Source organism: Budorcas taxicolor, chromosome 1, assembly GCF_023091745.1.
Source record: "Budorcas taxicolor isolate Tak-1 chromosome 1, Takin1.1, whole genome shotgun sequence".
NCBI lineage: Eukaryota > Metazoa > Chordata > Mammalia > Artiodactyla > Bovidae > Budorcas > Budorcas taxicolor.
In genome coordinates this window covers 55,246,454-55,274,215 of record NC_068910.1, presented here as the reverse complement: position 1 = coordinate 55,274,215, position 27,762 = coordinate 55,246,454, and the positions used below count along the sequence as shown (strand labels likewise).

The following is a 27,762-nucleotide window of genomic DNA, read 5'->3' as shown; positions in this document are numbered from 1 at the left end:
AGTGAGGAAATCCACGGCCAGGAGTCTCCAGAGAGTGTCTCGCAAAGTTGTCTGAGGGCCCTCCTCACACCCCACTGGAGTTACTGCACTGGTCTCCCAACTTGTCTCGCTTATTCTTTTCTTGTCCTCCCCTGACTATCACCACCCTCTTTCTGGTGACATCCAGCACCGTCTTTCAAATGGAAATCAGACTCCCTTCTGCTTAAAATTTCTTCAAGGGTTATTACACTTCAAGGGGGTATTGCAAAAGCCAAAGGCCTTTACCAGCACCTACATGGCGCCAGCAGACTCAGTCTCTGCCCACCTCTCCACACCAGCACCTGCTATACCCTAACCTCGCTCGATGCACCTTCCTTTGGCTCCTCAAGGGGGCAGAACTTCTTCAGTTTCATGCCTTGCGGATTCCACCTGGAACGCCTTTCCCTTGAACCTCTGCATGGCGTGCTTCTCACCCAGGCACAGCAGGTCTCAGCACCAAGAAAGCCCCCGGGGGCCCTCCCTGCACCCAAAACAAACAGGCCACCCCCACCCCCACCGCCATTTCAGCATGTTTGTTTATCTATCACTCTATTCCCACATCTGGAACTGTCCAATTAGCTATCCATAATTATTTATTATCGCTCATGTATCTCTTTTATTGTTTCCTCAGTGTCTGTTTTGCTGTTTCCTTAAGACTTCCCCGACCCTGGTGTTCCTCATTTAACAATCTGCTTGCTTAATTGCCTGTTACTTTCCCTTTGAATGTAAGCACCATAAGAGCAGGGAGCTTCCCTGTCTTGCATCCCCACCCCACAGCAATTGCTCAATAAATCTTGCTGAATGAATAAATACCAAAATATAGCCAAATTGCTTATACATAGGATAGATTCCTAGGCTATCGCCTCTAGGTGATTTTTACATTATCTTAAAAGTTGCTCCAAAGTATACACTATAAGAAGGTCTAACTGAACCTCACATTTCGTATTTCTTAAAATCAGATTTCAATAATATTTTATCATTTTAGCCATACATTAATATTTTAGGGGAAAAAAAAAACCAATATTCTCTTTGTAACCACTTTGTTTCTTATTTATAACAAACAATCCAACAACAGAATGATTTATTTTCCCATTGTTCCAAAGCTAATAAGCTCTCATTCTATAAAAAGAAAAAACTATCTGCCCTATTGTACATTCACTTTAACTGATTTTTCACCTACAGGCCCCACTATAACACAGTTCAGTATTTTCAGTACAATCATTATGCAACTTAATATATCAAGATAGAGGTCATAATTTATTCCATATTATCTTTGGTAATTATTATCGAGCACTTTAATTTTCAATACTCAAAGGCAAGTGTTCTCTGTGAGTCCAACAAAGGAAAAATACTCAGAATAAATTAACATAATGGACTCTATGAATTAAGCTAATGACTTGCTTTTAAGTCTGCAACACAAAAACCAATGGAATATAACAGATTAGAAAATTACCACCTTCATCACTGTTGACGGACAAAACCACAAGTACAACTCTGTAATCACTTACTTCCATCAGTAGCTTGAATCCTTCTCTTTTCTTGATTTCTTCTACTAGGTACCTAAAAAGAGTCACAATAATATTTATAAACTGCAATCTAAACATTCCATGAACCTGACTGACATACAATGAAACTATCATATAATTTCCAGTGTAGAGACAAGGCTTGGAAATAAGTACGGGTTCATACACAGATACAGGATTGGATTTAGATAGATACATCTATCTAAATGTGGATAGCTTACTGCAATCCACTGGGCCTGAGTAAAAAGCTAAATCTTTTTCATGAGATGATGTCTAGCTCATGTGTTAGCATCAGACTTTGAGTGAAAGCCACTCAGAGTAGACTGGATACATATCTCTGACCATGTGGGATTTCACATTCATATTCTAGATGGGGATTTAGCATAGGTACTTAAATTCTCTAGCTGGCATAGTGGAAAGGGTTTTCAGTGTGTAGTTCTGCTTGTGTGTTCTTTTTAGATCAAGGAAGTGTAACACCCTCTTTCCCAAGGCCAGGCCACAGGGAGCAAAGACTGATCACTGATATCATGCTAAAAGTAAGTGGATTATAGACATTAATAGAATGCCCATGAAATTATCACAAATATCAAGGAAAAGAGAATTATCATGCCATAAGCAAAGGCTGCAGCTGCATGAAATATGCAATTTTATGGAGAAAAGACTATGATGACATTGAAAACGTAGAGTAAATTAACATTGCCTCTGCCCTCCTGGGCTTTGTTATTGTCTATATGAAAAGATAAGTCTTTTGAACAACTAGTCTTGAAAACTAGTGATTTGATCATGAACTTTGAGAAATTCATAACATTTGACACAGAATTTCAAATTTGGAGGTCAAACATAAGGAAACAATCAGAGATGATGACAAAAATGTACTTGCCAAGGAATTTTTTATATATAGTAGCCAAAAGGAAGGAAGGAAGGAAAGAAGGGATAGAGGGAGGAGTAGTTTTGAAAATCCTGTCCATATCATATGGAATTACGATACCATGACATGGAACTGCAATCTCATGGCATGGAACATGATCATGTAACTGAATTACATACATTCAATTAACATTTAAGGACAACAAAGAAACGTTTCCCTTTGGACCTCAATTCCCTTACCTGTAAAACTGGAATAAACTATGCTGATTTTCCAATCTCAAATGGATGTTGTAAAAATATTAAATAAAATCATATGTAAAAAATTATGTAGAATATAAACTATGAAAATGGAGGATGATTATTATTATGTTTATTTACTAAAGGACATCCCAGAATGTGGGTATCGAATACATCAGTTAATGGGATGCAGTTCTTTTTTTTCCAAAACATTTAAGTTTTTTTGCATAAGGTTAAATATTGGTGTTTAACATAAAGATTATAAAAATAATCTTTAATTTATAAAAAAATTATATTAACTTTAATTTTAAATTATTAAAAAATCCTATAAGAATCCTATCAGTATTCAATGGATAAAAATGAGTATTTTATATTGAGCAATAATGTTGTGATACTACACACACACAGACTCACAAAGTATCTGATGTTCTTTCCACATACTCCTTTCCCTGAATAATTTTTCAGCAGATGTTATGTAGTTGTAAAGTTTTTACACCCTTAGCACACTGCCTAACTTTCAATAAAAGCAATTCTGATGGTCAATAAACATCAGAAAAATGCTTAAGGTCATTAGTAATCAGAGAAGTGCAAACGGAAATAACAATACTAAACCATGTTGCCAACAGGACACTGGAAACAAATTTAAATAGCGACAACATTTGGTGCTAGTGAATGTGACAGAGAGCTGCTACAAACCATTCAAAATTAATAACACTCGTATATTCTTATACAGCAAACCAGTTAGGAGGTGCTTGTCTACCGGGAAAATCTCATCAACACTAAGGTAGGTAGATAGATGGCTTATTGCATGGATGGATGGATAATAGGTTGGTAGGTAGAGGGATCGTTGGATGGATGGATGGATGGATAGGTAGGTAGGTAAGTAGACAGATTGTTGAATGGATGGATGGATGGTTGGATGGATGGATGAATTGATGGTTAGGTAAACAGGTAGATAGGTAGGGAGATGGGTGGATTGTTGGGTGGATAGATGGATAGGTAGGTAGGTAGATAGACAAACAGAGATGGCAATATAGATAGAGATAGAAATAGAGACAGATAGACAGACGGTAGATGCATACACATATGTTACCACATCTACATTACATGTGTATGTGTATGTCTTCCATACAGAATAATTAGAAGCAAAATTAATATCCAGAAATTGACAAAGGTAAAATAAAATGTATTATAGCAACACATGTTCTATGATGCAGCTATTAAAGAGGATGGATTATATCCACTTCAATTAAACCACAGAGATGCTCATGATGCATTAGACATGAAAGCAGGGGACTGAGAGATACAGATAATGTGATTCCACTTTTTAAGAAGCTCTAAAAAAGAAAGCATAAGTGATCCCTCTCCACATGTATACATGAGCGTGGAATAAAGCATGGACGACCAATCATAAGTCCTTGATGTACCTGAGGAAGGGAAAAACCGGATGCAATGCGGGGAAAGGGACTGTTCAATCTCTGCAAAGTTTCATAGGTGTGGTTACTTACAATTTTTGAAATGGAAACTAATAAATGAAAAAGATATAAGTTACAAAGCAAAATAAAACACACATACAAGCTTTATCTATACAAGGACCAGCTTTGTGAATCCTATTTTTTCCTTATCTTCTCAGGTACAAATGTAAAGGCAATCTGCAAACTCAATGCCAGGATTCCATCCTGAGGGGGCCTGCACTAACCCTGAACACCCCCCAGACTACAGAATCTGGGGAATGACTCTAGAAGATTCTAGATGTGTAACTGATTGACTCTGTGACTCTAGGCAAACTCCTCAGCCTCTCTGAGTCAGCCTCAGCTTTCTCATGCACAAAATGGAGAAGGAACTAGGTTGGTAAAACTCTTCCCCAGTGGATTATGACTACATGACATGCTGCCTATAGTCTTGATTTAAAATATCTGTCAAACTGGTGAGCACTGCTCCTGGGGAAAAGGCATGCTAGAGCACGTCTGAATCATTTCCGTTAACATTCTGCTCTGTGCTAACCATGAGGCTCTGGGTTTTGTGTCAAGGTCAATGTCCCCATTCAGCCACTCTCAGACTCTGTAAAACCTGGTGTAACACTTCAGCTGAACTGAGGGTAGAGGAGATCTGCATTAAGAATTATAACAATAATAAACGGTTTACACCAGAGTTCCCAAACTATTTTTCCATGATATACTGTGCTAATAGGTTTCCCACTTATCCATTCAAATATATTTAAGCAATGTTAGGCTTATCAATTAGATTATTTTTGTCTGAAAGTAGGCGTGTACTTGGCTTAATTCATAAGAACATTTATTGAACTGTTTGGGAGGTTCAATAATGTCACCAAGAACCAGGCTTTTTCAATTAGTTCAGCCTGCCATGTTTGTAGTGTTATTGAATTCTCTCCCGTTCACAAGACGGCAGCCACAGCTCTGCCCATCACATCCACATATGACAGTGTCCCAGGAAGGAAGGGAAGAGGTTAGAAAGTGTTTTCTCTTAGTTTCGTTCTATTTAGGTAAGAATATTTTCCCCAGAAGGCTTCACAGAATTCTTCCTGTCTCTTATTGACTGAATCTGAGTCATATATCCATCCCTAAAGTCATGATTGGCAAAGAGGGTAGACTTAGATCAAAGTTCCCAGCTGGAATACTGCTGTCTATACAGAATGGAGGCTCTGTTGGCAGGGAAAAAGGAATGGTATAGCTTTTCCAGTCCCCTTCTCAATTCACCAGCCTCCTGGAGTCTCCCTGGAGTGCTCTGGACCAAGTGAGTCTTCTGGTCTCATCTCCTCCTGGGAAATTTCTTCTGATGCAATGGAGCCTCCCTGAGTTTCTGAGATTTTTTTTCCAATGGTATTTGGATGAACACTCAACAATGTCTGCCTACTGGCTAAAGTGAAGTTAGAATTGTACCTATATTACAAGCCTTTCAGAGACTTCAATGAGCTAACACTTTGAACCTCCAAGAGAGGACTAATGTATTGGTTTGCATTTCTCAAACATACTTGACTGTGGAGACATTTTTTGGAACAACAACTATTAAGATCTTCTGAAAGCCTATGACCCCACAGAGTGTAGGTTCAAAAATGCTAGTTTCTAAACTAGTGCCTCTTCTACAGGGTACCTACCCTCTTCTTAAATAAATGCTTAAATAAACTGAGTTCTGGGGAGGAAATCCAAACAAATTCTGCCTATGTTCATAGGTGATTTATTCCTCACAACTTTTCAATATATAAAAACAGTCTAAAGATAGAATTGTGAAGAAAAAAAAAACTCTATTCTTATCTGATGCAAGCCATAAAAAAAGAAAAGATGTACACTGCGGTTTTGGATAAAACTCAGGAACCACAAACCACTTCTACCAAAAGGCATTGTATTGTTCAGAAGGCAACAATGACTTCATAAAATTCACTGTCCTTTCCACTAAGCTTAGCAAAAGAGAGAAATACTATACATTAGTAAGAGTTTTCACCAATCCTACTGGGTAAAAACAAACAAACAAAAACTCATTCTATTAAGATTCTGGCTTAGTTTTGAAGTGTACAAAATGAAATCTTGCTCTGAAACATTTCCTGTCCTTCATTCCATGTGTCCATCTAATACTTGTGTATTTCACTTGCCCTTTTTGCAGGGCATGCATTCCTTTCCGTAAATAGCTTTTCCAGTCCCCTTCTCAATTCACCAGCCTCCTGGAGTCTCCCTGGAGTGCTCTGGACCAAGCGCGTCTTCTGGTCTCATCTCCTCCTGGGAAATTTCTTCTGATGCAATGGAGCCTCCCTGAGTTTCTGGGATTTTTTTTCCATCTGGTTTGTTCATGCTCTGCGTGCATGAGAACACATGGCATGGCCTGTGTGATTCATCACAGACACCTGCATGTTCCATTCTACTGCACTGCGATGCTTTTAAAAAATAGAAATATAAGAAAAAATGCAAATGTTGGCCCTTCTAGAGTCTTCTACACTCTCTCGCTCTTCTCACCTAGAGAAATACACTAGCACAAAGGTGCCATTGTATAACCGCTTACCTTTTCCATACTGGTACCAATAAATCCCTCAGTATTCATGCAAGTCAATGAAATGAATTCCATCTGAGAGATTACAGAGATTGTGTGTCAAGGGAGCAGATAAATGATACACGGGAGACCTAGCAAAGCAGCAGAATGGGAGTTCCTGAGCTGTTTGTTGTTGTTGAAAAGACTTACGCACATGACTCTTCTGGATTTGCTTTAAAAATTGCCCCTCAGCGAATATCCATTTAACTAGTGTCGTAACAACAGCCTACAAGGTGCCCTCAGCAACCAGAAGCCCTGAGGACTGTAACACATTTTCAGCTTTCCTAAGCAGATATCAGAGATCACAACTGTCTGCTTTCTGCTGGAAATGGTGATTTTTGAACCCCAGCCTTCTCGGTTTCAATTATGCTTAATAATCACATGCTGCTTTAGGCTCACGATGTCACTGGTTTTCAAACAACCGAAGAAAAAGGCAGGGTTTTAGTCATTAATATTTCTTGAAAGCAATGTTCTCTCATCCAGTGAAATGACAAGGGTCAAATGGAAATTAGGGAATGCCTTGGAGATCTTCTAGGAACTAATTAGTTCCCTCTTTCTGGATTTGACAACTCATGAAACAGGAATTGTTGTCCTCTTGAGAAGGTCTGTTCTTGCTTCCCAGAGAGAAGAGGGAGCATCTGACTAGGGTGATGCTGTCCACTGGTCCATCAAAACCTGGGCCTTACATCTTAAGGTCAATATACAAATTTTTAAAATATTTACTTATTTTTATTTATTTATTTTGGCTATGCCAGACCTTAGTTGCAGCACGCGGGATCTTTCATCTTTATAATGGCGAGTGGGATCGTTTGTCATGGTGTGCAAACTCTTAGTTGTGGCATGTGGGGTCTAGTTCTCAGACCAGGGACTGAACCTGGGTCCCCTGAACTGGGGAGCTTCCGAGGCGGCGCTAGTGGTAAAGAACCTGCCTGCCAATGAAGGAGACGCAGGAGACGAAGGTTTGACCCCTGGGTCGGGAAGGTCCCAAGAAGTAGGAAATGGCAACCCACTTCAGTACTCTTGCCTGGGAAATCTCACGGATAGAGGGACCTGGTGGGCTACAGTCCATGGGGCCGCAAAGAGTCAGAGACAATTTAGTGACTGAAAAACAACAACCACCACTTCATTAGGAGCTCGGGGTTCTGGCCAGGGACCACCAGGGAAGCCCCCAATATACACATTTTCAAACTAAGCTCCGTTCTGGTTCAGGAACGTGCAAGTATTGCGTCCAGAGAGTCAGTGCAATCCTCACGGCAGTGGGCCAGGGGAAAAGACTTGCACAGCCTTCCCCGCGTTTGAGAGACCTGACTTAGGCAGGACTGTGGGAACGGATACCTTATCTACCTCGGCTACTAATGACTTATGTGCACCCCAAACAGCAACACAATTGTTATCTGCAGCTTTCCTTTGCTAAAGCTATCTACTGAAGAAAGTCATACTTCTCGGAAACAAAATGATGCCGCTGTGACCTAGCAATTAGCCAAATACAGTCTCCTGACCATGGATGAGAGTTTTTATTAGGTAAACTCTAAAACAAGTGGCTGAAGGTCAGTAGGCTTGATGAGAAGTGGTATTTTTACTCCTACCAGCCAGTGGTTGGAATGGATTATATTGGTTCATATAATCAATGGTGCTCTAGAGCTGGTTTGTACTGGTTAGTGAGATCCAACTGTTAAATATAAGAGCATTTACAAGCCATGGCTGTTGGCAGCTTGAAATTTTCCACAGTGGGAGTACTTATACCATGGAAATTGGCAGACATTACAAATTGTGGCTTTTCTTCCTCCTGAGATCCAGTTTACTAGTACACAAATGCACATGGGCACCAGCAAGTAGAATAAACTTCAGAATTCAGAAAATGTTTCCTCTTTCCTGAATAGCAGACCACACTTCATTTGAAAAAAATAAAATCATGAAAATAAAGCACTTATGTTGCTAACTTAAAATAATTGTTATTCCCAGAGAAACTTTCTCCAAGTTGATAATTTCACATTTGTTTCAAGTGACATGCCTAAGAGGACTCTGCCTCGGCACCGGGAATGGGGGACGTGGATGGCTTGTGCCCACTCCAGGAAAGGACTGCTGGATAACAAGAACGTGGGAAGTTAAGGCAAGAGAGCCATTGTGACTAACAGCATGACAGAAAAGGGACCATTTTTCAAATATTTAAATATAGGTCACAGAGCCTGCAGTGATGCTCACTGAAATGTTAATTCAATTCAATTCAACATGACAAACATTTACAAACAATAAGTGTTGTTGAATTGAATTGAAATGTTAACATTTATTCTCCTGTGATATTTCCCTGCAAAAATTAGGAGGTATCCTTAGACTATAAATTAAATTCCACCCTGAGATGAATGTTAACTTTGTAATAAATATGATCATCAAATATTTATATCTAGCTTTGTTTCAAGACACCTGCCATTGAATTACTTAGTGGCTTAGATAGAATAATGCAGAGTCTACCATACTCGTATAGTATGAGAAGAACACAAACAGGGCAATAGAACTTTCTGAACCTTTTAGTTCAATGGGCAACTATGAATATTTATGGTTGACAGTTTCACGTTTTCACCGCTGGGTAGTTATCTCCCAACTTCTGAAGACGACACCTGTCAGAAAGAACTAAAACCTTCCCGGGATTGTTGAAAAAGGAGTACTCTCTCCTCTAAACCTTGAAGTTGAACCTGGGAGGCTACAGATCTGACCCTCTTGGGAACTACCTTCCTACAGGGGAGTAAACCCAATGTGAAGGGGAGCAGACCTGACTGATGAACAGAAATTAAGGCCTGGTGAACTTGCCTAAGCACTTAGAACAAGCCATTCCACAGTCATCACTACACTGACTTATAAGTTACACGAGCAAATAAATTAACTTTGTTTATAATACTTTGACAGTTTCTGTTGCTCACCACCAAGCGTCCTAATTTATTAAAATATTTATAGAATTTTCAAACTACTTTTTAAACCCAAATCACCAGAAATGCTGACTTCTAACAGGCTTCTGAAAGTGCCAGGCCATCTCTTTTCCTGTCTTTATTTCGAAGCCCTTCAGCATATTAACCTTGCAGTTCTTCCTACCTCTTGATACTGACCTTGGCCATCTGATCTGCTTGGGCCACTGGAATGCTAATGGGCATGATGCATGCTATCAGGAGTTTAAAGCAGGCTTGCCACCTTGGGCTTCTGTCACCACCATCACAAGAACAGGTTCGGGCTCAAGGAAGTTACAAGACACGCCAGCAGCAGACCCAGGCCTCCCCCCACCCCCACAGCCACCTGAGAACGAGATGAAGCCACTCCAGCCAACTTACAGACCTCTCAGAATAAACAACTGTCGGTTTAAGATCCTGGGTTTTCACTATTTCCAAGGCAGAAATACAGACGCAGACACAGAGAATGGACACATGCGGACACAGTGGGGAAGGAGGCGGGGCGGGATGAGTCTGGAAGCGGCACTGATGTATATACACTGCTGCTGCCGCCGCCAAGTCGCTTCAGTCATGTCCGACTCTGTGCGACCCCATAGATGGCAGCCCACCAGGCTCCCCTGTCCCTGGGATTCTCCAGGCAAGAACATTGGAGTGGGTTGCCATTTCCTTCTCCAATGCATGAAAGTGAAAAGTGAAAGTGAAGTTGCTCAGTCGCATCTAACTCTTAGCAACCCCATGGACTGCAGCCCACCAGGCTCCCCCGTCCCTGGGATTCTCCAGGCAAGAACACTGGAGGGGGTTGCCATTTCCTTCTCCAGCACAAGTGAAAAGTGAAAAGTGAAAGTTAAGTCATTCAGTCATGTCCGACTCTTAGTGACCCCATGGACTGCAGCCTACCAGGCTCCTCAGTCCATGGGATTTTCCAAGCAAGAGTACTGGAGTGGGGTGCCATCGCCTTCTCCAGGCATATACACTAACAAATGTGAAAGAGCTGGCTAGTGGGGAGCTGCTGTCCAGCACAGGGAGCTCAGCCTGGTGCTGTGATGACCTAGAGGACGGGCATGAGGAGAGGGGAGGGGGGTCCACGAGGGCTGGGATATAGGCATACATATGGCTCCAAAATCACTGCAGATGATGATTGCAGCCATGAAATTAAAAGACTCTTACTCCTTGGAAGGAAAGTTATGACCTACCAAGATAGCATATTCAAAAGCAGAGACATTATTTTGCCAACAAAGGTTTGTCTAGTCAAGGCTGTGGTTTTTCCAGTGGTCATGTATGGATGTGAGAGTTGGACTGAGAAAAAAGCTGAGCACCGAAGAATTGATGCTTTTGAACTGTGGTGTTGGAGAAGACTCTTGAGAGTCCCTTGGACTGCAAGGAGATCCAACCAGTCCATTCTGAAGGAGATCAACCCTGGGATTTCTTTGGAAGGAATGATGCTAAAGCTGAAACTCCAGTACTTTGGCCACCTCATGTGAAGAGTTGACTCATTGGAAAAGACTCTGATGCTGGGAGGGATTGGGGGCAGGAGGAGAAGGGGACGGCAGAAGATGAGATGGCTGGATGGCATCACCGACTTGATGGATGTGAGTTTGAGTGAACTCTGGGAGTTGGTGATGGACAGGGAGGCCTGGTGTGCTGCGATTCATGGGGTCGCAAACTGAACTGAATGGCTAGTTCACCTCACTGTGCAAAAGAAAGTAACATAACATTGCAAAGCAATTATATTCCAATTAAGAAAAAAAGATCCTGGGTTTTCAGACAGTCCTCACTGGTACTCAGAGCACCCTTGTCCCACAGAGCGGCATGCAGAGCATCTACACTATTCCCCCCAAAGAAGGAGGAGGCTGATTAAGTCTCAGGGAGACCCTGCAGGGTTTTGCCAGTGAAATATGAACAGGGAGTAAAGAAGGAGAGGTTTTCCAAACCAGAGATCACAAACGCTGATGCTTCTAGGGACCAAGCAGGTAAGAAAATAATTTTTAAAAAATAATTAAAACACAGCATGTGGCATTTGCCAGGCACTGTCCTGGGTGTTTTACAAATATCAGTTCACGGAATCCTCCTAACAGTTATCTGAGTTCAAAGTCACTATCTTCAGGACTCTGGGATGGAACAGTACAGAAAGTTTCAGCAGCTTGCCCCAGTCATGAAGCTTGTCAAGGGTGGCCCTTGCTTTCCCTGGCTCTTGGCCTCTCTGAACCACAGTGAAACAGGCTTGACAAAACCCAGGAGCGTGGGGGACACCACTGTGTTCAGTGCCTCGTCACCATGTGGGACTGAGAGCGCGCTCATCTTCTGAAGAAGCCAGGAATCTAGACTGTTTACAATTTCCTGCTTTAAAACTGTTTGGAATGTTTGAATGCTCGATTTTTAAAACACAATCAAGGTTAACTCAAAAGAGCTCAGGCTCGGCAAATCACAATTAGAGCCACACTTGGCCGTGGCCTGCCCTCCACCCACCAGTCTCAGCAGCAGAGCCCTCTCAGGTGACAAGCGTCCAGCACGCACATCTCAAGACCTTCTCTAGTGTTACTGCAGTTCAGTTCAGTTCAGTTCAGTTCAGTTCAGTTCAGTCGCTCAGTCGTGTCCGACTCTCTGCGACCCCATGAATCGCAGCACACCAGGCCTCCCTGTCCATCACCAACTCCCGGAGCTCACTCAGACTCACGTCCATCGAGTCAGTGATGCCATCCAGCCATCTCATCCTCTGTCGTCCCCTTCTCCTCCTGCCCCCAATCCCTCCCAGCATCAGGGTCTTTTCCAACGAGTCAACTCTTCGCATGAGGTGGCCAAAGTACTGGAGTTTCAGCTTTAGCATCATTCCTCCCAAAGAAATCCCAGGGTTGATCTCCTTCAGAATGGACTGGTTGGATCTCCTTGCAGTCCAAGGGACTCTCAAGAGTCTTCTCCAACACCACAGTTCAAACACATCAATTCTTCGGCGCTCAGCTTTCTTCACAGTCCAACTCACATCTATACATGACCACTGGAAAAACCATAGCCTTGACTAGACGGACCTTAGTCGGCAAAGTAATGTCTCTGCTTTTGAATATACTATGTAGGTTGGTCATAACTTTTCTTCCAAGGAGTAAGCGTCTTTTAATTTCATGGCTGCAATCACCATCTGCAGTGATTTTGGAGCCCCCCAAAATAAAGTCTGACACTGTTTCCACTGTTTCCCCATCTATTTCCCACGAAGTGATGGGACTGGATGCCATGACCTTCGTTTTCTGAATGTTGAGCTTTAAGCCAATGCTTTCACTCTCCTCTTTCACTTTCATCAAGAGGCTTTTTAGCTCCTCTTCACTTTCTGCCATAAGGGTGGTGTCATCTGCATATCTGAGGTTATTGATATTTCTCCTGGCAATCTTGATTCCAGCTTGTGTTTCTTCCAGTCCAGTGTTTCTCATGATGTACTCTGCATAGAAGTTAAATAAGCAGGGTGACAATATAGAGCTTTGACACATTCCTTTTCCTATTTGGAACCAGTCTGTTGTTCCATGTCCAGTTCTAACTGTTGCTTCCTGACCTGCATATAGGTTTCTCAAGAGGCAGGTCAGGTGGTCTGGTATTTCCATCTCTCTCAGAATTTTCCACAGTTTATTGTGATCCATACAGTCAAAGGCTTTGGCATAGTCAAGAAAGCAGAAATAGATGTTTTTCTGGAACTCTCTTGCTTTTTCAATGATCCAGCGGATGTTGGCAATTTGATCTCTGGTTCCTCTGCCTTTTCTAAAACCAGCTTGAACATCAGGGAGTTCACGGTTCACGTATTGCTGAAGCCTGGCTTGGAGAATTTTGAGCATTACTTTACTAGCATGTGAGATGAGTGCAATTGTGCGGAAGTTTGAGCACTCTTTGGCATTGCCTTTCTTTGGAATTGGAATGAAAACTGACCTTTTCCAGTCCTGTGGCCACTGCTGAGTTTTCCAAATTTGCTGGCATACTGACTGCAGCACTTTCACACCGAAATCAGATTGATTATATTCTTTGCAGCCAAAGATGGAGAAGCTCTATACAGTCAACAAAAACAATAGCGGGAGCTGATTGTGGCTCAGATCATGAACTCCTTATTACCAAATTCAGACTTAAATTGAAGAAAGTAGGGAAAACCGCTAGACCATTCAGGTATGACCTAAATCAAATCCCTTATGATTATACAGTGGAAGTGAGAAATAGATTTAAGGGTCTAGATCTGATAGACAGAGTGCCTGATGAACTATGGAATGAGGTTCGTGACATTGTACAGGAGACAGGGATCAACACCATCCGCATGGAAAAGAAATGCAAAAAAGCAAAATGGCTGTCTGGGGAGGGCTTACAAATAGCTGTGAAAAGAAGAGAGGCGAAAAGCAAAGGAGAAAAGGAAAGATATAAGCATCTGAATGCAGAGTTCCAAAGAATAGCTAGAAGAGATAAGAAAGCCTTCTTCAGGATCAATGCAAAGAAATAGAGGAAAACAACAGAATGGGAAAGACTAGAGATCACTTCAAGAAAATCAGAGATACCAAGGGAACATTTCATGCAAAGATGGGCTCGATAAAAGACAGAAATGGTCTGGACCTAACAGAAGCAGAAGATATTAAGAAGAGGTGGCAAGAATACACAGAAGAACTGTACAAAAAAGATCTTGGCGACCCAGATAATCACGATGGTGTGTCATTGCAAGTGGTTTCAAAAGCTTTGTCCTCATGCTAGAAAAGGACGAGCGACCGGAGAGCCGGCACATTCGCCTCTGCCTGTCTGTCCTTCTGTCAGCCCCACACTCTCACAGGCCATATTTCGGGTCCTTGAAGTTACTGGGATCTCTCCCACACCCAGAGATTGGACCTGGGGCTCCCTCTGCCTGAAATCAATCATCTCTCCTCTCCTCACTGGGCCTTAGCTGCATGTCCCTTCCTCCAGGAAACCTCTGCCAGCACCCCTCATGACCATACTAGGGAACGCACCTGAGTGCTTCTGGAGCACCGTGTACCTCCCCTTACCAAAAGTAGTGCACCTGAATTTTATCTGCTCTGCCGCCTGGATGTATCTCTCCCCAGGCTAGGACGCTGCAGAGCAGAGGGGAGAGCTGCTTTGTTCCCAACATCTAAAATAGAGGGTGCTGAGAAAATGGTTATGACATGAAAGAAGGGATCTATATATGAGAGGACATGTACAGATCTTACAAACGTACCTTCAGTGAGTCTATTAGACACCCATGGACACACACACACACACACACACACAGCAAGTACCTAGATAAAGCAAGAGCGCGGTTAACTCTTTCTTCAAGGCCTAATGTGCCCAGGGCCTTCCAGGCCATCCAGAACTTGAATGCATCTGGTCTCCTGCTGCACTGGATGGACTTGTCACCCGTGTCATAGCTGACATCATAAAATTTATCCTGCTGGAAGAGGTAAGACGCGTTGGCCGAGTAGCATCTCTTAAGAAGGTCCTTTCGGGAAAAAAAATAGAAAGAAAGACAGCTTGTAATATTGTCCATTTCTCAAATACATTTGATTTCAAAATCACTCTCCACCAACAAAACCTCGTATAATATTCTACTGCTTTGGGCCAAAGGCATTTGGTCTGGCTCTGTGACTGACCTGTCACACTAGGTGTGTATTAACTTTGAGACATAGACAACTTCTTGTATTTTCAAAAAAACCTCAAATCCTCAGAGTTGAGAATGCTAAGTCCATCTTCACACTTGTATTGGTGAGTATTAAGAAACTTTAAACAACCATGTCATCATCTGTATGACATCAACATGGGCCAATTACTCCAGATGGGGGAAAAAAAAAAATCTATCTGTAACTCACTCAAGGTTCCACATTAGAAAAATACCCAACACACTGTGTATACTTTATACAATTTCACAGGTGAAAAAAGTAGGCCTTGGGGACTTTGCTGGTGGTCTAGCAGCTAGGACTCCAGACTCCCAACGCAGGGGCCTTGGGTCTGATCCCTGGTCAGGGAACTAGATCCCGCATACTGCAACTAAGAATTCCATGTCACAAGGAAGATTGAGGATCCCGTGTGCCACAACTGAGACCCAGTGCAGCCAAAGAAATAGAAATTAAACAAAAAACACTAGGCTTTAAAATCCCTTCTTTCAATTTATATCCATAATGAAAAGGCCAGAATCGACAGTTAACACAGAGATTAAAAAAAAAAAAAAAAATCTGAGGAAAGAGCAATGGAAGAGTAAAAAAAAAGAACCGACTAAATAGCACCTAGAGTTCCCTAGGGTTTGGGGTTTGGTCTCACACTGGTTTCATCTGTAATCAAATTCAATTTACATTTATTGACTGGTTACTTCTCTCTACAATTTACCCTGAGTGACAATTTACCCTGTTTATTTCCTTTCTGCAGTCTTTACTTTGACCTCAAATTATTAGCATTTAAGCCCTGTTTCCTTCAAGGCATGTGGGATCTAAAACCCCAGGATTCTGAACCCACCCCTCAGCCCCCACAGCTCCCTGAGCATCTCCACTCCCAGGGAACAGCTATTAGAACCACTGCTTCCCCAGCATAACAGACTATTCAATGTCCCTCAGCCACAAGACGATGCCCTGTCTATATCTTTGTTCACACTGTTTGCTCGACCTTTAATATATTAATATATATTTCTCTGCTTGAATATATTTGGCACATTCGGAAGAATATATCCAGCATATTTATAAGCTGTCAAATTTACTAACATCGAATGTGGCTTCCCTCTTTGGGTTCCATCTCAGGGTCTGCTTCCCGCCAGCGTTTTCTCCCTGCCCCTCTTGCTAGACCCCTTTCCTCCTCTCCCCCTTGACTGCATTTGCTGGTTTTGGTTCTGAGTCACCCCTACTCGGCGAGCAGCCCTCTATATTCTCTCCTTGAGAACCAAGCAGCTTCTCGACGGCAGGAATCATTTCCCGTCCATGTCCACACCCACAGGGCTTAACACAGCACTGAGCACAAGACCCTCACTAAGCTGTTAGCGGAGGACACGGCTCCCCGCACTCTGTCCCTCTGCCCCATCACCCTGACATATCATGTGAACAGAATAAACAGGGGCACAGCAACGTCGTCCAGACTCTAACAATGCAGAACCACCAGCACTGAGAGGAAGCCCTGGAGAAACTCCCCAGAGTCACAGAGGTCCTAGAAAAAATGATCCCTCCTAAAGAGGGAACATGCATTTTATTTTTTCTTAGAGACTACGTATTCATCCATTTAACAAACATTTAGAAATTTGCTTATGATGAGTCAGGCACTGTACTTTACAGTGTGCATATCAAACAGAAAACGTTTTCTAATAGTACGGATTTTCAGTTTAGTGGGAGACTGACGTATCATTCAATGATTATTTTCAATATCTACTTCTAAGAATAAGCTTTCTTTTGTACACATTGTTATATTTAAAATAAAATGCTTTTCCATGAGAGCATGTGTTTATTCCATGTACCCATCTGACTGATCAACAAGTATATAAAGAATAAAAATAAAATTTCAAAATTTCAAAATATCATATTCCAAATGAAAGCACACATTTGCTGTTTCAATAACAATATTGGCCTGTGTGGACACTAATTTGGGTATTATTTGCACCAGAAAGTATGATTCAATACTATGCAAAACAATGTGTACTGACTATAGTCAAGAACTCCCAAGTCCCACTCATCCACTATCCAAAAGTAAACTGATTTTAAAATAACAAAGGAATGCTCATAAGCCTTCAGCCTGGCTCAGACAGGTAATATTGGCAGACACAGGAGAAGAGGAGATTGCTCCAATGTGATCATTAAGGTAGAAAAAGCACGTATTCTTTAAGCTTTAACTTAATTCTATCATCAATCTCTCAACTCTGATCATAGCTGCCACCGCCCCATCTCCCTACTCTCAGAGGTCAGGAAATTTGGGTATTGTTTCCATAGCAACTACAGCCTGACCATATATTACATTAAAAGGCCACTGCAGCTTAAGGACAAAGTACACATGTGCACGCGCGTGCGCGCGCGCGCACACACACACACACACACACACACACACTTGTACTTGCATCATGAGTACAAATTTACTTTCATCAGCCATGAAAGATGCAAAAACATCCCCACAGCACATGAACCCTGGACACATCCTGGGCAAGTTTCAGTGCCTGCTGCTAGTGATTGAAAGGGAGAGGAACCCATCCATCCTGGGAAGACGAATGGCATCACTGTAGGCAAATGGAGGAGCGGAGAGCCCAGAGAGTACGTCGCAAGATGAGTGATTACCCCATAGACATGACACTGCTGATCTCGCTGCACTGAAAAATCCTCCTGCTTGGGAAGGTCTCATGAACAACTAAAGGCTTGGGACTTCCTTTATTGAAAATAAATGAGAACTCTCCCCGCAAAGTCCTGGCTTTGCATTTCAGTTTCTGTCCTTGCACTAAAATGGATGAGATGTCTCTAGTTTTAAGACAGGCATCAACTAAGAGGATGTTCAGATCTCCAGAGAAAAACAGCACTTTAGAATAAGTGTGGTAAAAGTGAATGTTTTTGAAAATAATTAGTCACTGTTGTGCTATTAAAGAGAAGGACTGTGTTTCTCTTGCTCATCTTTATATCCTTAGCCCTGGCAAGACAATAAATACTCGTTATCTAAATTTCAAAGACAAATATTCAATGAGAATGCCGATTGTTCCATACTGTGATAGCATCTCAAACAGTTCTCAGGAATTAGGAGACAATGGGTTAGGACACATAGAGTGACAAGTGAAAGAAATGAAATCAGCAGCTTAAGCAAAAAAGGAGAATTTTTATAGGCATGCATATTTTAAAATCCAGTCATATATATCAGGCACAGTTGGATCCGGGACTAAACTGGGAATCTATCTTTTCTCTCTTATTCTATTTTCTCATGTGTTGGCCTCACTCTTAGAACATGGGGAGGAAGCCTCGGAATGGGGGCTCCCAGTAGGACCTGTGAGCCCAGAGGGAGGCTCTGTGTGGAGAGCCAGGAGATCAGAGAGGAGGCGGCCTTGGCTGGTGATGCTACCCCTGCAGAGAGCGAGACCAGTGACCTTCCAGCCTCCAGCTCTGTCTGAAGCCAATGGGCCAGCGAGCGTGGGACACATAGTTCCCAGCAGTCAGACACCTTTCGGGGCAAAGCAGAGGAAAACTGGAGGACGAATTACACAGTAAAAGGATGTCTCTTTTACAAGCACACTACAAGAGTCTAGAGTCTAGAAACCACAACTCTCCTTTCCACTGAGCATGTAACAGGCCTGAGTAGAGCTAACATTTGTGGAGTCCTCATTGCGTGCCAGGTACTGTGTGTGGGTGAACTCGTAAGTCTCATAACAGCTTGAAGAGGTTATTCCATTATGTTTTCAACGCCACTGCAGGTGTGTGAAAGCTGCAACCTGGCAAGGTTCAGCTAATGACATAAGATCATGCGGCTACTGAGTGGTACAGCTGGCTTTCAGACTGAGGCTGCTAGGATTCAGGATGCGAACTCTCTAACCCATGACACTCTCCTCTCTCTACACTGGAGCTTAACTACATGTGGAGGAGAACGAAAAGAAAGAAAGTGAAGTCACTCAGTCGTGTCCGACTCTTTGCGAGCCCATGGACTGCAGCCCACCAGGCTCCTCCATCCATGGGATTTTCCAGGCAAGAGTACTGGAGTGGGGTGCCATTTCCTCCTCCAGGGGATCTTCCCCGACCAGGGATCAAACCTGGGTCTCCCAGATTGTAGGCAGTCACTTTACCATATGAGCCACCAGGGAGGTTATGTGGAGGAGAGGGCCCCATAAACATTCATGAAGAGCTTTTTGTTTGTTTGTTTTTAAATTGGAGTATAGTTGCTTACAGTGTTGTGTTAGCTTTTGCTGCACAGCAGAGTGAATCAGCTGTATGTATACGTGTATCCTCTTGTCTTTGGATGTCCTTCCCATTTTGGTCACCACAGAGCGCTAAGTAGAGGGAAAGGGAACGTACATCCTTTGTAACAGGATGTATCTGCCAGTGACACTACAGGAGTAGACCAAGTTGATAGAATATATTAAAGCTATTATAAGACATCTTAGAGCAATAGGAAGACTTAGCCACGGTCTTCATTCTCCAAGCAGAAGTAAGCCTGACCTTGCTTAGCTCTCATGATGACGGCTGTCTTAAATAATGTGGGTCTTTACAAGCCCCAGTGTAGTTAGAAGGAAAGACACAACAAGTACAGTCCAGGGTGAGAGTGGGGCTCACCAGGGCCAGGAGCCATCAGCTTGTTAGGGGAGGAAAATGATTGGAACCGCCCACCCTGGCCAGGCACCGTAGTAACCATTTGCATGAGTTGTTTTGTGACAGGAGGTCCTGGTAAGGGAACTAATAAGCCTCCACCAACCAGAAGAGTTCAGGAAAGGTCAAAAGGAAACACCACATGTCCGACCACCTCTCAGAATCCTTCTCTCCGGCATTCATTTTGGCTGAACAAGGCGTGCACCACCAAGAAAGACTCTTGAGTCAGAATGATTAGCTAAAGACAACTCAGAAATTAATCCCATCACCATAAAACCGGACACTGCAAGCCATGGGACAGAGCAGTTCTCCTGGGTTTCCTTACCCTCGTGCTCTCCACCCGGGTGCCCTTTCCCAATAAAATCTCTTACTTTGTCAGCACATGTGCCCCCTCATTTCCGAGTGTTAGACAAGAGCCCAGATTCCTGCAACCACCTGGCCAAGTGGAGCTGGTCTGGGGGTCTTCAGTTTCCTTAGGCAGAGGGGGGACAATGGATATGCTGACTGACCACTGAGGGGTAGGCTGGGGAGGAGGGAAGAGAGCAAGCCGATGACAACAATGTCAGTGTCATTTTCCATGAAAGGAAGTAGATCAAACAATCATGGACAAGGTGGCTGTATTAGGCAGAGCCAAGAAGAGTCTGGAAAGAAAATAAAGGAGAAAGAGAATAGAAAGAAGGAAGGGTAAGAAAATGCTCAAAGTTTATCTCTTTGGGGATTTTTTAAGTCTTTCCTTCTTTTATTTTCCTTTCTTTTCTTTCTTTCAGATGCAAATGGAACATTTTACAAACCCTTAGGAAGGAGAGTCGGTCATCAGAATCACTTGGAGCAACAAAAACCTTTGCCTTCAATCTTCCCTGTACTCCTGTCTCTGTCCGTGAAACTTCCACCCGATTTCCTAGCCCCATGCAGTCACTGACGACTGTGGCTTGTGTGTTTCATACGCTGCTCAGCCATGTTGTAAGATCCGCCCACTTACTGGGAATCTGCTTTAAACGGTAACCACTTCCGGGCCTCCACTTCCGGGACCTGCACTCACCGTATGTCTGTGTCATGCCCCACACACAGATGTGTCCATCTGTCAGACAGACACCTCAGAGCAGGTGTCCCCTCATTCCTGAATTCTTTACACAGGCACTTTTCATTTTCCATTAATCCCTCTTTTGGGGATTTATCTAATTCATTTTCTTCCTGGTGTAGTTTTCCTATTCTCAGTTACAGTAGAAAATTATTAAGTCATCTCATGCCACCTCCTTGGAGAAGGCAATGGCAACCCACTCCAGTGTTCTTGCCTGGAGAATCCCAGGGACGGAGGAGCCTGGTGGGCTGCCGTCTATGGGGTCACAGAGTCGGACGCGACTGAAGCGATTTAGCAGCAGCAGCATGTCACCTCCAGGTAGAGAGGTTTTTGTTTTTGATGAACAGCCATAGTTTCTCCCTCAACTCATCACCACATCTGAGTTCTTATCTGCCTTCTCCTCTGCCATCTGCACAGCTGGGTCAGTCACTGACCGCTTCAGTTTCTGCGGAAGGCTTCCATCCTGTTATGAGGCTTCAGCGACCAGCGAGGAGCTGTTTTCTGACAGGCTGATTCTGTGTGCTGTTCCATCCCCTTTGAGCATGTCCCTAGCTCTGGTGTCACCTACACGTCAGCCTCTGCCCACATCTTCAGTTAATTCTCCCAGTTTTTCCTCCTCCCCTTCCCCTCATCACCTGTATATTCTAGGAGATGTTAGGGTTAGAAGTGTGCTGATATTTATGGGGTCTGTGCTTCAAATTCTGAAGAGCTGGGGGATGGTTACCTGGCTCTCTGTTGCCACGTGGTGCTTTCCTGCCGTTTCCTCTTCTCCTTTCATAAAGTTCACATCAGCCTCTGTTGTCTCAAAATACAGCTGCGCTGTTACCCCTCTTTGCAGGGGTAATCCTGCATCACCCCCTGCTTGATGGACGGCCTGACTCAAGCTGTTTCCAGAAAGTTTCTGGGTACTGTGAGATGAGCTTTTTCATAAAAATGTAATATCCTCATGCATATAACACATTTAACCACACAGTGCTCTGTGAAGGGATTGATATATTCCTTGAGGAAACATCATTTCATCCATGAAGATCCAACTTCCATGGATGATCCATACTTGCTTTGTCTTCCTCTTTGGGGCAGAGATTATTTGTTCCCCATAATTCCAAAGCTGCTTTTGAACAGTTGAGTTCCAGCTCTCCTTCCTTTAATGCACTTGACATAGTTTTCAAATGATCACTTTTCCACTGTACTTCTCTAAGTTATGAAACAGATCCTACAACTCTGTGCCCCAGTTCAAGGTGGAAGGGGAAGAAAGCACACACCACCCCCATATTTTCTTCTGAAATGTAAATCTCCCTTAAATACCCCTGAACTAAGGGTTAGACTCAGCAGATTCTGAAATGAGGAGGCTGAGCTAAAAGACATTTTTAAGAAATGCAGACTTAATACTTTAAAGTGGAGGTGCCTATGGGGAGCGGAAAGTCAGGCTCAAAGTCTCAAAGAATGTGTGACGGCTTCTATAAATAGACAAAAACATTTGATAGTGCGGAGTTCATTTGGCAATACCTCCACATGCCCCACACACATTTAAAAATAGTTCAACATGGCCTCTCAGGACAGATGGAAATTTTCTGATCTTCCCTGGGCAGCTATCAACATACTTTCTCTGTTAAAGATAATCTAAAACACTGTTTTTCAAACTCTGAATATAACCCACAGTAAGAAATTATTTTTAAAAAGTGATAGCATCCACTCTAAACTACAAGAAACGGAAACAAAAGTTTTCTGATAGAGTGGCCATCATTTCTACATGAAATGCATACTGACATTTTCTATTCCATTTTATTGCCACTGTTCATTAAAAAGGAAAATAAAACCCTGACATGACTTATAATTAACCATATAACTCAAGATTAATTAGCATGGTGGTTCTTAATCCAAGTTAACATTAGAATTATCTGATGAGATTTTTTTTAAAAAATAGCAATTCAGGGCCCTTTATTCCAGACCAAAAAATCAGAATCTTTGATGTGGGGTATTTTTTTTTTTTTTCAAGTTCCCCAGGTAACCCCACTGTGCAGCCAGGACTGCAAACCACTGCTCTGAGGGATCTTGACCTTCTGTTGAAAAATTCTGATCTAGAAATTTCAGTAGGCGATACATTTATGTTGAATCCAGCGAACTCTCAAGTGCTGAGTTTTCACCAGAGCACATAAACCAGAGTGATTATCTGCCTTCTTTTTGTGCTGTGAAGGCCAATCATCAAAGATTTATTTGTGTGTGAGGACAAGTAAAGAGTGATTTTCATCCATGCACCTAAATAAAGAACATTATGGGGTCAATATGAATAATGCTGGAGTCTTCACTGGTGGGGAAAATGCTCTGAGCCATGAAAAATATGACCAAGGATTTGGCGTGGATGTGATGTGCAAAATAAATAAGTAAATAAGTAACCTTAATCTATTACCAGAAATCAAATTGGCAACATCGACTGGATCATAGAAAAAGCAAGAAAGTTCCAGAAAAACATCTAATTCTGCTTTATTGACTATGCCAAAGCCTTTGACTGTGTGGGTCACAACAACTGTGGAAAATTCTTAGAGATGGGAATACCAGACCACCTGACCTGTCTCCTGAGAAATCTGTATCCAGGTCAGGAAGCAGCAGTTAGAACTGGACATGGAACAGCAGACTGGCTCCAAATCAGGGAAAGGAATACATCAAGGCTATATATTGTCACCCTGATTATTTAACTTCTATGCAGAGTACATCATGAGAAAAGCTGGGCTGGAGGAAGCACAAACTGGAATCAAGATTGCCGGGAGAAATATCAATAACCTCAGATATGCAGATGACATCACCCTTACGGCAGAAAGCGAAGAAGAACTAAAGAGCCTCTTGATGAAAGTGAAAGAGGAGAGTGAAAGCATTGGCTTAAAGCTCAACATTCAGAAAACTAAGATCATGGCATTCAGCATCACTTCATGGGAAATAGATGGGGAAATAGTGGCAACAGTGGCTGACTTTATTTTGGGGGCTCCAAAATCACTGCAGATGGTGATTGCAGCCATGAAATTAAAAGACACTTCTTGGAAGAAAAGTTATGACCAATCTAGATATCATATTAAAAAGCAGAAACATTACTTAGCTGACAAAGGTCTGTCTAGTCAAAGCTACGGTTTTTCCAGTGGTCACGTATGGATATAAGAGTTGGACCATAAAGAAAGCTGAGCACCAAAGAATCGATGCTTTTGAACTGCATTGTTGGAGAAGACTCTGGAAAGTCTCTTGGACAGCAAGGAGATCCAATCAGTCCATCCTAAAGGAAATCAGTCCTGAATATTCATTGGAAGGACTGACGCTGAAGCTGAAGCTTGAAAACTTTGGCCACCTGATGCAAAGAACTGACTCATTGGAAAAGACCTTGATGTTGGGAAAGCTTAAAGATAGAAGAAGAAGCGGACGACAGAGGCTGAGATGGTTGGATGGCATTACCGACTCGATGCACATGAGTTTGAATAAGCTCTGGGAGTTGGTGATGGACAGGGAAGCCTGGCGTGCTGCAGCCCATGGGGTCACAAAGAGTCGGACACGACTGAGTGACTGAACTGACTGAACTAATCTATTACATTTTTTGATTTGCTAGGTGTTTGTGATTGGGACAAAGACTCATTTGTTTTTGGAAGCTTAATTGTATCCACGTGGATATGAGTAAACCTCATTCATTCAAGCCAATGGGAGGAAATGAGTTCCATCTGTTCCAACAGTTGCATTAGTTCCATCTCTGATTTTCTAGATTCTATCTGCTATAGCCAACCTTCTTTGTTGCAAAAGGGATTTAAGGAAGCTCACAAAAGTACAATATGGTGAATTAGAAGAGCAAAGGAGGAAGGGGAGGCAAGAGAGCAGGGCAGGTAGGAGAGAGGAGGGAGGTGAGGCAGGGGGGTAGGAGGGGAAGGGGGAGAAGCCGATGCGGAAACACAATGAAACGTGAAGTGACGTCTGTGCCAAAAGGAGGATGAAAGGGGACAGGCTATCTGCCAAGTTCTTGGCACACCTGGTCCCACGGACACAGCCAAGGCATCCAGGCAACTAAGCGCCGAGCCTTTACTGTGAACTGTCAACTGCATCACGCTGCCCCATCACCTCACTCCTCGTGCATCTGTAATTGGAAGATGAGGACACCGTGCTGCATCCCACCTCGTGGGGACGGGGATTCACGGCACAGTGTTGAAGCGAATGTCTGGAAGAAAACATTTATTAATTCAGAACATATTCTTTTAGTCTAGATGGTTAAATTCTCTCCAAGATGGGTGGACAGACATAGATGGAAATGAGGTCTTTCAAACTGGACAAAACAGACACTGAAAGCGTGCTGCTTTGGACGGAGGCCAGGAGAGCCATTCCACATCAGAATGCAACGTGGAACAAAATCAGACTATGTCTCCGGCTTATCACGGTGCTGTTCACAGGGGCAGGTCCAGTGGCAAGGCTGCCAGCCTACACTTTTGAGGCCTGAGCGTCGTTGAGAGGCCTGGCCTCTAAGGCCTAGAGCACAGGTGAGAGATCAGGGAATGCGACCCAGCAGGGCCATTTCTGAAACACTGCTCCCTGCTCGTCTTCGTACAAACCCCATGAGAGGGTTGGTTGATATTACCATAACCATGGGCAATCCTACAGAAAACTAGCCTAAGTAACAGTTTAAAAGGAGCCAGGAAGCACTCGGTAAAAATCTCTGAATAGATCCTAGAATTTGGGGAACAAAAGTATATTTTCCCAGACTTACGGTAAAATATAGAGATGTGCTAAAACCGCAAAGAATGTTCCCACTATCCACATGGACAGTTGCCCACATGGAAGAACCTGTGCCCTCAGTGGCATGGGGTGCCCACCACATGGCTGGCAGTGTGCCGTGCACTTCTGCACCTTCTCTCCTTCAAGGTCATAGTATTTCTTCAAAATGGAAAATGTCTCCATTTAACAGATAAAATAGTGAAAGATCAGAGAAGTTAAGTGACTTGTCAGAGTCACATAGTGAAGGACAGAGGGAGAATTTGAACACAAGTCTTGCCAGGCATCAAGGCCCCTACATGGATGTACCCCCTGATAAACTGTATTTAATGCCAGAGTTTCCTAGTCAAACTGTGATCCCAGAGCATGGGGAAGACAACCCCCTCTCCTCTGGAGTTTCTAGATCAGGGATGGGCAAACAATTTCTGCAAATGGCCAGAAGGAAATGTTTTCAGCTTCATACAATATTTGAGAGGCTTCCCAGGTGGCACTAGTGGTTAAGAACCCACATGCCAATACGGGGGATGCAAGAGATATAGGTTCAGTTCCTGGGTCAGGAAGATCCCCTGGAGGAGGAAATGGCAACCCACTCCAGTATTCTTGCCTGGAGCCTCCATGGACAAAGGGGCCTGGCGGGCTACAGTCCATGGGGTCGCAGAGTCGGCCACGACTGAAGTAACTGAGCATACGTAAGCCATGTACTTGCTGTCTCAGCTACTTAGCTCTGGGCCGATAGCCTGAGAGTAGCCTTATGTGACACGTAAATGACCAGACCACACTGGACTGTTCTGGGCTGTTCAGAACATAAATCTGAGAATAACTGCAGTGAAGATGTCACCCTGATTCCTAGCCTGTATCCTCAAGCCCTCAAGCCCCCTCTGTTCAGAACCCTTTAGGAAGGTCCTGTGGGCTGACCAGTCCTGTGCCCAGAACCACAGGAACTTCAAATGAACCACAGCTATATTTTTCTTCTTCCAGTCTCTCAAAATCCATGAACGGGTACAATGATAAAGGATAGCACGTCTTTACTTTTTTCTATTTGGGGGGCGGGGTACACTGCAGAGCATGTGGGATCTTAGTTCCCCAACCAGGGATCGAATCCACGTCCCCTACGTTGGAAGCATGGAGTCTTAACCACTGGATCACCCAGGAAGTCTCCAGTATTCCTTTTCTACGAATTCTGCAGCCTGGCACCGAGGAATGACATTTTTTTGGTCCAAAATAATTATGAGAAATGCCCTGAATGGAAGTGACGCCTTGCCTCAAGAATGGCTAAAGCAAGGGGGTGGCTTTGGGGGACATCCCCAGGTGGGGACCGTTAATCCCCACCGGTTCCCACCACTTCACTGGGAAACTCCATAGCCAATATCAGACTCTACGGTACACTGAAGACTGCCGGCTTCATAAAGTTTACATCAGCACTCATCGCCAGTGAACCCATCCCCAATCACAGCCTTTTTAAATTAAGGAGACATATAAAGAACTTCACTCCCCTGGAGATTTTCCTCCTGGCTTTCAGCTGAAGCCTTTAAGTGAAGGGCAGCCTATAGCTCTCACAATGGGAAAATACAATCTGTTTAAGTGACTAACCTTCTAACGCTTGCTGCTGCTACCTTGCTGGTAGAAAACAATCTTTTTCCTATTATATATAAATTCCTGATTCTCAGTAGCTCTGAAAAAAAGCTATGTATTTCATTGCATTTCACTGCATCTCTGGCAAGTTGGATATTGAAATGGCACAAAGATGCTGACAATCCTCTAAATGAATGCACTGGTATTTCCGTGACTGGTGACTGGGTGTCAAGGGTTTAATCCACACTATGGTGCTGTCTAAAACTGGTAATAAAACAGAGGAATAATACACCAAGATAAGATCCAAAGGACATATAATAGTGACATGTGCTGCTCCGTGACAAGGGCATAATGAAACTTACTGTGGGAGAGACTCGCTTTATAAAAAAGAAGCCGTGAACTTCTTTCTGACAACTGCTGTGAGCTAGAAACGGGCAAGATGCAATCCATCTTCCCTGTTCCATTTCTGTTTCTGGACCAGGTTTAAAACTCAGCAATCCATTAGTAAGTTGTCACAGCAC

The 27,762-nt window shown here is 43.1% G+C and overlaps 1 protein-coding gene across 1 annotated transcript in view; it reads right to left on the bottom strand.

Annotated features, from left to right (window-relative positions):
• Positions 1 to 27,762, bottom strand: part of GADL1 (glutamate decarboxylase like 1) — a 190,970-nt gene that overhangs the window by 79,124 nt on the left and 84,084 nt on the right. Inside the window, 2 exon segments of the mRNA XM_052636588.1 lie at positions 1,527 to 1,578; positions 14,863 to 15,062. Coding sequence (XP_052492548.1) covers positions 1,527 to 1,578; positions 14,863 to 15,062 — 252 coding nt within the window.